Genomic DNA, 9,798 nt, shown 5'->3' with positions numbered 1-9,798 from the left:
ATTTTCACTTTATTAGTGTACAGATTCACACAAAACATTATATTCTTTGCTAAGGCCATTTCATTAATAAGTTTTCAGAGTACAGAGTTGTGTACTGGGGTGGGGGGGGAATACAGCAGAGTGGCGGATTGTCACTTTAAAACTCACAATTTACCACTGATACACTGGAGGACATGCTGTAGCCTACTCACACACAACTAACAATTTGTATTTTAATGCTATTACTCCAGAGCACAGTAACAGACCACACAACCCCACGGGTACGGTCCTCTGCTCCATCTGCACCTTATCGCAACTGTGCGTAACGCTGACAACTGGAAAAGTGAACAAAAACCGGCACAAAATACTCGCCCGGGCTCCGCGTGACGCTGGGAAAAGCAAACCTCGCAGCCGGCGCGTCCCCTCACCGAAGGTCGAGACAAAGCCCTCGGTGCGGCGGGGCTTGGCTCGCTAAGGAAACGGGTAAATTCCACAGGAACGGTTCCGCAGGGCGGGCTCACAGGGAGGGCTTGGCTGCGGACAGAGCCGGGGAGCGAAGAACCTGGAGCTGCTGGGGGGGAGCGGCGCCCAGGCTGTCTCCATGCACCCGCCTTGCCCGTCCTGCACAGCGCAGAGGGCCTTTTGCTCAGAATAGGCTACAGAAAATAAGGGACGGGTGAGATCAGGAAAACAACAAAAACAACCCCTAATTTGGCGGGTACCGGGAGCGGTTTTTGGTTTGTACTAAAGTACCCCTTGAACAGAGCTAACCCCTCGGGTTAGCCAAACGGGGTTCGACTCCAACGACTCTCTGGATTAAAAGCTGACCATCACTGCAGCAAGAGAAACAATGGGCAGAAGCCAAAGCAAGCGATTAATTAATTAATTCTTCATTCTTTACGCCTCAGCAGTACAGCTGAAAATCAGTTTGTTAGAGGGAAACAGCGAGTGGCAAACTGCACAGCCTCCCACGTCCTCCTTAACACACACACAGACACGTGAAATAACAGGGAGCTTAGCGGCCCTAAACAAAGCATTGCACAGAAAAGCCCCGGGCACACGCGTTTCTAAAATGGCTGCAGGAATTTTTAAACACAACTAAAGCCTTTTCAACCGGAGAACTAAGCCAAGGTTTCTGCGTAACGTGGCATCCCCGGGAGGCGGCAGCTTCGCCATCAGCAGAGAGGTCAGAAACTAACGGTACGGTACGGCCCGGCGCGCACCAGACCTGCGGTACGGACGCAGCAAGGCTTCGTGTAAATGAAAAGTTAGAAAAATAGATTATTACTCGGGTCGGGAGGGACGGGACACACCACGAACTAAAGCAAGTGGAAAAATAGATCCGAGAAAATATAGAAGAACCTTACATCTTATATTTAGATCTGCAATACAAAATACACCATTAACTAGATCTACTCGCGGCGACTGGCCGGAGGGCTGACCCCAATCGAAGCAGTCCTGTCCCCAACGTGCAACGCCTTCAGCACTAGGTCACTGCGCTGTATTTACACCTGCACGCATCTGTATAGGACGTATGCACACACACACGCTATGTGAGGGGCGCAAAGCCTTTCACTAGCACCATTAAAAAAAGCTCAATCATTTAAAAACCCATGTGCATCCAACAGGCTGGTTTCAAGACAGAACCGATACGGCAACAGATCAGAACCAATTACTTGCACTGTGCTGGCACGGACAAAATATTTACATGCTGGAGGCAGCGGTACTGAGCCTTGGGACAGAACAGCGGGAAGCGCAGGCTGCGGGCTCACCGCGTACACCACCGAGAAAGGATTTCTGCCTGTAAGCGCTGCTTTCACCTCCGAAAGATCTGCCGGCGCTACCCAGAGCATCGCTCCCCAGCTACCCGCGGCGTCACGACAAAGAGCAGGATACTAAAGAAACACACAAGTCATTGGATTTGTAAGCGACAAAATGAAGCGAGATATTTTATCACGTGTCCCACAGTGGTCCTTGGCTGTAACGCGAGACCAGGTTACTTAGGCTGCATGCCACAAACACCACGCACGATTCACTTCAGGTCCCCGTCCCCTTCTCCTTGGATTGACTTCTTGATGCGCAGCAGCATGGTTGTGAGCCACTGGTCCAACCGTGATATCGAGTCAAATTCTTTAACCTATTAGAAAAAAAACCAAAACCAAACAAAACACAAACCTGTTTAAAATATTAGAAAGCAAACGAGACTGCTGCAGAAGCAGCATTCTGCAGCTCTGGAAGTACAGTCTTTTAAAACTTCTAGTCTTCCCAGAGAAAAAAATAAATATTTCTGTCTACCCAAACCCACACAGAGCACTTTAAGCCACTGCAGAACACCAAAAGGGGCTGAAGCAAAACTGGGCAGGATCTTTACTTAACTCTCAGGGAAAAACTAGTTATTTTAACGCGGTAACTTTGGGACTTGCCCGAGCGGAGGCTGGAAGTGGTTCTGCCCACATCCATCGGTCCTGCGGGCTGGCTCAGCACTGAGCTGCCCCGTGTTTTCCCTGCCGGACTCGGTTGCGGCACTCTGAGCTCTCAGGCACCAGTTGCCCAACATTTAACAGCATGCACACCCCAAAAAAAAGGTTAAAAAAAGGAACAACCCACCATCCGCAAGCGCACCTTAGCCAATTTGTGACTACTTACTGCCTCAGTGTATGCCTCGCAGTTTTGCTCCTCGTGGGCTTCCAGCAGTTTCTGGAAAAATTAGGAAATACATTTAAAAAAATTAGGAAACACTCTTGTTAGTGTGTGTTCCTGCCACCCGCCACGAACACAAAAATAGTTAGTTTAGGTTTTTGGGTTTTGGTTTTTTTAAGTTAGCGAGAACAATCATCTTTCTGCTGCAGCTGCTTCCACAAGTCTGGTACGAACCCAATGAGTGCCAAGCGAGTCTGATGACCTCTCGACCGTTCAAATAAACGACCACATCTCTGGCAAGGTGAAAAAGCACGAAGTAAAGGGCAGCATGTGTTTCCAGGCCTGACCTGTATCTTAGTACTGGCTTTACTCACTTTCAATAGCTTGCACTCCCGTGAATCTGTGAACGCTGGGAACATTTCTTCGTATTTCTCAAGTGCAAGCTGAAAGAGAGAAGACAACCCTTACCCTCGTTTCGCACTAAACTACTTGCTTTTTATTTCAGCGTTTGCCTTCTGGTCCTAAAACCACACAGAGAGCTTGGGAAATATTCATGGTAAATCCAATTTGGCCCTTCCAGCTTCAGTCTGTGCAAGAGCCACGCAAATCCCCGTGCCCGCAAGAGCGGCTCTCAGCCAGCAAAGGTCGATGGAGAGGGATGCAGGACGTTTGGGACGACCGCCCTGAGCCCACTGACCTTTGCGTTCAGCTCATCCACGATGAAGTGGCACAGAGCGGCTTTGAAGAAATACTCTTTCGCGCTATACTTGAGCAAAGGATTATCCATGGTGTTTGTTCCCACCTAGGCACAAAAAGATATTATTAGAGCTGGGAAGGAAAACTGCTTCATTAAGAACTGAATTAAAAACAGGACAGCGCCACACAGCTGTCTGCAAACAGAAAATATGGGGGGGGGGATATAGATTTCCTTCTCCCTGCCTTCTCTAGAAACAGTAGAATTCAGGGAAAAAAGAGCCTTTGCTAAGTTTAAACAACTCTTAAAAGCAAAGGAGCAAAGCACGTCTCCTAAAGGCATAATCAGCCCCGGAATAAGTGAGAACAGGAGCTTCTCTTTGTGAGACCACCACGCTGACCCGCTTTTCATTTCCAAGAAATTTCTGCCCCGACAACGCACACACCCTCACCTGCTCATAGATTTCTATCGCCTTCTGGTACTGCTCCAGCTGCGCGGCGTAGGCAGCCACCTTCAGCAGACACTTGTTGGCTGAGCTGCAGTCAATTACAGCATTAAAGTAAGTAATTGTGTCCTGGGGGACAAAAAATAAATCCCTACCCTCGTACCTCCAAGCACCGCCTGGCGTATGTAACAGTGAGACCCAAAAGCTGTAAATGAGGGGAATTTTCTTTTTAACAGCCACAATTAAAACACACGGAAAGGCACAAAGACCTTCAGCTCAGCACAGACCCGTGCTGGACACTGTTCGAGCCCTCCCTGCTTTCTCTGCACCCCCACGTGCAGGATGAGACCCTTAAACAGGCATCGAAGTTGGACCTGGCGTCCCACCAGAGGCTGTTTTAGACGAGGCTGGCAGGCAAGGCGTGCGAGCGCGGGGGCCGGCTAGGACAAATCCCCGTCACGAGTCTTTTACAAGGACCACTTGCCTGTTAGACTCCTCTCCTTTGTAATAGTCCGCAGCCTGCTCGTAGTGCGCGATCGCCTGGGGACAGAAACAGCGCGCTTGAATGCCACCTCTGAAGTACAATTTTCAGTCAGACAACCGCATTCACAAAAGCTTTTCCGTTCTGCGCAGAGGGAGCGGCGGCGCGGCACGCCGCGGGGATTCTGGTGGAGCGAGGCGCTGCCACGCATCCCCCGCACGCTCAAAACGCGAGGCTGCCCTCGGGAATTTGACCGTGCACTTGTGAAGTGCCCCAAACTCCAGAGCAGGGTTAGTACGGTGACAGCGCTCTTGAGGTAGCGACTACAAACGCATACAATCGCAGCTGCTGCGGCATTCCCGCTCAGGGACCTCGGCCCTGGGAACGAGGGAGGGTCGGTGCTGAACTGGGAACCGCAAGTAACAGCAGCTTCCTTCGGGCGTGTCAGAAAATAGCTATAAAACCGCCCCACGTCCTTCCCGACGTGCTTTTCAGACATGAACCGTCGCTTGTGTTGAGAAAGTTTCTCACCTGGGGGTCTCGGCCAGCCCTGCCGTGCTGTTGCTCAGCAGAGGGGTGCGCAAAAGGGTCAGGATTTCCCCGTGAGAGACCCGTGCTGGGAAAAATCATCGCTCGCCCCGTTAACACAAATTTCAAGTTACGGGTGAGTTGCAGCTACATAAGCAGCCTGGTGCCAGGTGGGAGACGGGTTTTATCGTCCCTGTGGAACTCGGCGCTGCTCTGGCCGGGGAAGGAAACGCAGCCACCGCCACCACCGCAGCACCGGCAGAGCCGCGCCAGCGCCGTCCTTACCTTTTCAATGTCTACCAGCTCGGCCTCGTAGATCTCAGCGATGGTGATGTGGTGCTTGGCAGCGATGGTGAATCGCCCCTAGAGAAGGCAGAAGGTTGCGCGTGAGACGGGAGCTTCCCCCTCCGCCCAGCACGCACGGCGTTTACCGAGCCGCATCTCTCACGAGCGCGTCCGTCCACGAGCTGCCAGTGCAGCTTCTTACCATGTCGGTGTAGATATCGATAGCTGCATTTAAGCAGTTGATGGCCTCTGCAGCATGAGTGTTCAGGAAAAACAACAGTGTCAGCCAGCACGTCAGACTTCCCGGCCCAAGACCTCCCCCCCTTCAAAAACCAGATCTCGGTAATGTCGCTCGTCATCAGACCACACGCCAGCTTCTTAAATAAATACCTACTCGCACACGTGTGTGTGGCTGGGAGGACAGATGCAGTATTTTCAACCCCTAACACCTACAGACGTAGCATCCCCTGCATTTTTGCATCTGCAGATCTAATCCTGGTTCACCCACCGCAGCTGTCCCCGTCTCACCGACAGCCTGCCGGTTTGCCCATGGAAAAACTCAAACAGTCAAAAATTAGGATGGGCAAAATACAAATGACTTGTACCCCAGGTTTGTCAGGCTGCATCTTCAAATGGAGCAAAACTCAAAATGCTGATCTCATAAACATGCAGGGGCTGCCATTTTCTAGGAAATTGGGGGGGGTTTAGTTACAAAACAGTAGCATCAGCCCCGAGTTGGTTTCTTCAGCCCCCGGCACAGGAAAGCGCACGGTAATACTGGTGGGTCGGGTGGGTTGTTTCCAACCACTCAGCGAGGGTGAGGGGAACCAGAGGCCTTCCAGAAAACCACAACCCTGCTCTTTACGACCAGATTTAAAGAATTCAGATCCTTTATCCTCATCCCATCAAGGGTCGGTCCGTTTTCCTCCCACCTCTCCTCCGCCCCGGGGAATCCCCTGGGAAGGGGACAGGGACCCCGGTGCGGTGCAGACCTGAGCCAACGCACTGCAGCCTGCCAAAGCTCAGCAAAGGCTCTGGTACAGCCAAAGCGCCAGGGATCGCCTTGAGGAGACGACACCCCGGCACGTGCCGGTCCACGCGGCAGACCGAGACAATGCCGACTAGCTTGCGTCACCTGAAGGACTGCTTTGGAGAAGCGGAAGTGCAGGAGGCGTTACGGCTTTCGAGTAGCCCGCAGCGGGGATCCACAGCCCCGCGGAGCTGATGACTACCGAAAGCCTCGGCAGAGCACCTCCTCTGCCGCTAAGCAGCTCTGCAATAGAGTCCCGGGTTTGGCTCCCCTTACCTTGCGGGTCTGCTTTTTTGTAGGCGTTCCCGGCGTCCACGAAGCTGGTGGCCGAGTCGTGTTTGCTCTGCAGCTGCATGTGCAGCTTGGCCGCCTGACAAAACGCGTTTCCTGCAGCTGGGAGAGAAACACACACCGACGCCATGTACCCCTCTGGCCCGGTAATGAGCGGGATCGACACAAAACAGCGGCGCCATCGCTTCCCAGGACCCAGAGAGGTCGAGAGATGCAACATCCCCAAATTGTTTGTGGCTGGGCACTGGTCACCTACTGACCGTCCCCAGGGAAACAGGCTGGGATGTAAAACTCCACTGCGATAATTCGCAGGAAGATGCTCGGGCACTCGCGGGTCACATCAGTGTCAGCCCCCCTCTACGCAGCATCCCCCGCAACGGCGGGGGCTCTACTCACCGCTCCAGTTTTTAGCGATCTTGAACATGTTGGCAGCCCTGGTGTACATCTCACAGGCTTCCTCCACCCTGGTGTTGCCCCTGAAACGCAGCGAGAGCGCCCCTGATGCCACGCCAGAACGAAATGGGGGCCGAGAGCTGAAACAGGGTTTGGGATGCCGTAGCCCCGCGTGCTCAGCGACGCGCCCCCCCCCGAGCTGTGACGGCGCTGATGACCTTAATCAGACCACAGACGCTCAGCCAAAACGCCTGCAAGAAAGCAAACTTTGGTACTCGACAAACTCCTGCATCATTTAGAGAACATAAAGCAAATCAAAAACTAAGAGACGGTAGGCAACTTGCTGCTTGCGTAACCAGCACAGCCACGCGCTCCCCGGGTCCCAACACATAAACCTCATCAGACCAAGCCCCGGCACACCGGTGGGTTTTCACCTCTGTGTCTTCAGGTAGGGAACGCGAGCCAGAGAACAACTCCGCACAAGTCTAGCTGATGGGGTTTGGCAGCATAGCTCGGCTCCCCAAACCAGATGTTAAATATTTTTGTTAATTAAACACAAATTTCTTCATGGACTTACTCCTGCAAGCTCGGCACTGCCCTCTAGCACGGAGTCCTCCTGACCCCGGGAAGGGCCGGAGCACGGGAGGTGACAACATTTATTACTGCCATTTTATTTTTTTTTCCCCTTCTGCTTCTGGCAGCCGACCACGTTTCATTTCGAAGTACAGGCAGGTTTTTTGGACTGCTCTGTCTTGCCCTTGAAAGCCGCCTTTTGCGTGAACTAAAGCCAAAGGTGACGGCGTGAGGTAATGCTACACCCTGCGAGGCATCCAAAACCAGGCGGTTTTCAGCCTTTTAGTCTCAAAAAAAAGAAAAGAAAAAAGAAAAGCACTTGTGCAAGCTAATGGACCTCTTCAGGAAAAAGCGTCGATAACACTTTTGGCCGGGCACTCTGCAGCCTGGCCACCCCCTTCCATCAAGAGGATGCTGAGAGCAAAGTCACCCACCACCTTTTCTTCCATTTTAAAAGCATTTTTTTTTTGCATCTATTTTTAGCCCAAGAAAATGAGAAATTTGTCTCTCGAAATCTCCGCCGGTTTGCTCCAAGGATTTTCGGCAATTTGCCGCCCGGATTACGCCCCTGGAACACGCCCTGCCCGATTAATCTGCTGGAGGCTCAGGATGAATTTATTTTTAAAACTTCTGCCTTTCGGGCTGCGGGCACTAGATTTTTCCAGGCTGTTGTTTAGAAACATCGAGGCCTCTATGGGAATATCATTCCATAAATGCTCTTTTCTTAAAAATAAAATTAAAAAAAGCCAAGATTGAGGTGGCCAAAACTGCTAGTTTTTCCAAACCCTTCCGGGCGCAGCTCTCGCACCCCCAGGAATATCTACTGTTGAACAAAAAGACCCAGTAAAAAGGAAGCTTGGCCATTTTTTGGGGGTGTCGCTCCCCCCGGCAACCCCATCCCTCCAGAGGGTCTTGGTGCCGTGAGGGGACCACAGCTCTGCTGCGTGGAAAATCATCTGTAAATCCCCCAGCCTGGGCCAAACCCCGCCCCCCCCCGAGCTGCAAAAAGCCCCAAGGAGGATGGGGGGCTTTGAGCCCCGGCACCATCCGCAGCAGCCCGAGCAGAGCCCTTGGTGATGCTCCCCGGGATAACAGGAAAGGCCAGCCCTCGCCAGGGTGAACCCCGGTGACGCCGCGGCCCTGAGAGGATTACCAGCGGCGAGTCCCCACCGGGATAAAGCTGGAATGAGCAAGCGCAGCCGCTGTGGAGCCGGACCTGGGGACAGTCCCCCACGGCAGGATGAACACGGAGGGGGGGGGCAGAGGCAGGCGCCCCAAGCTGCAGAGGCCGAGCGGGCTCGTCACACTGCTGTGCCCATGGAGAGCTGCAGGAGCACCCGGGGGGGCACAGCACGGGAAGGGGGGGCTGCTGGAGCAGCACCAGCCGGGCTCCCCCCTGCTATGCTATGGGGGGCTGTATTGCCCCCCGCCATGCCCTAACACGGCAGAGGCTAAGGGAGACCCTCACCCACGCTGCGGGGGGGGCCCAGCACCTAGAGCTGCCCCCCTGCAGGCACCAGCTCCCTGCGCACCCCCTCCCTTGGTGCACCCCCCTTGCAATCCCCCCCCCCCCCACTTTACAATCCGGGCATCCCCGAGCAATTCCGCCGCAGCGCTCACCCGAAAAGCCCCCGCAGGAAGGAGTGGGAGCCCTTCACCCGCTTCTCGGCCTCCGCCATCAGCTGCACGGCCTCCCGCTCCTTGCCCGTGCTGTCCATCGCGGCGGGCCTCCTCCTCCTCCTCCTTCCTCCTCCTCCGCTGCACCGGCAGGCGCGTGCACGGGGAGGGCGGCGGCGGCGGGCGCGTGCACGGGGGCAGGGCGTGCGCGCATCCCTGGTGCGGGATGCACGGTGCGGGATGCGCGGTGCCCCTTGCACGATTCCCGCCGCACGCTACGCACACTCCCACCCACCCCCCGGCCCAAAGGGGAGGCAGGGTGGGGGTACCCGGCCGTTCCCCCTCACCGCTCTGGGGCAGCAGCCACCTGCGGTGAGCCGTGGTCCCGGGCTGCAGCGGCAACTAGAAACAGCTGCGCGCACAGCTGGAGTCCATCGGCCTTTGCACCCTCACAACAAGGCGGGCAAAGAAGAAAAGGGGAATTTATCCCAGCCTGAAGGTCTTTCCCCCCCCCCCCCCCCAGCTCTGATTCTGCTTTTATCTGCATTACTCTCTGAGTTTCCAGGGAATTACCTCAACTTTAACACAGAGCCGAAGCGTGGGCTCCCGGGAGAAGGGCCGTTGTTTCCGGTGGATATTCTGCATTAAGGGAAAGGACACAGAAGTAGTCAGGAGAATCGGCAGCAAACGTCCCCATTTTCTCTCTCCCCTGCGTTTGTGTCCCACGCCCCAATTACCCGAGCACACCAATGAGTCCCTCCTAATTCGGCCGCACAATTCAGCACAGGGCTCACAGAGCTCACGGGGACCGAACACACGGGGCAATGGGGGAAGGCAGAAGC

The 9,798-nt window shown here is 54.3% G+C and overlaps 1 protein-coding gene across 2 annotated transcripts; it reads right to left on the bottom strand.

Annotated features, from left to right (window-relative positions):
* Positions 1–42: 42 nt before the first annotated feature.
* Positions 43–9,606, bottom strand: NAPB (NSF attachment protein beta). 2 transcript variants are annotated; one of them, XM_075749960.1, is made up of 11 exons: positions 9,530–9,606; positions 6,770–6,849; positions 6,359–6,475; positions 5,255–5,301; positions 5,053–5,130; positions 4,243–4,298; positions 3,765–3,849; positions 3,317–3,421; positions 2,994–3,062; positions 2,626–2,676; positions 43–2,116 (listed from the first exon to the last, which is right to left on the bottom strand). In XM_075749960.1, exons 2-11 carry the CDS (start codon positions 6,816–6,818, stop codon positions 2,012–2,014), a joined length of 762 nt encoding a protein of 253 aa, XP_075606075.1. In that variant the 5' UTR covers positions 6,819–6,849; positions 9,530–9,606; the 3' UTR covers positions 43–2,011. The 2 variants fall into 2 exon arrangements, with proteins under 2 accessions (XP_075606075.1, XP_075606074.1); XM_075749959.1 differs by lacking the exon at positions 9,530–9,606 and adding an exon at positions 8,960–9,263.
* Between the last annotated feature and the right edge of the window lie 192 nt (positions 9,607–9,798).

Source organism: Balearica regulorum, chromosome 3, assembly GCF_011004875.1.
Source record: "Balearica regulorum gibbericeps isolate bBalReg1 chromosome 3, bBalReg1.pri, whole genome shotgun sequence".
Classification (NCBI taxonomy): domain Eukaryota; kingdom Metazoa; phylum Chordata; class Aves; order Gruiformes; family Gruidae; genus Balearica; species Balearica regulorum.
Note: the sequence above shows the minus strand (reverse complement) of the source record. Positions and strands in the feature narration are given on the sequence as shown.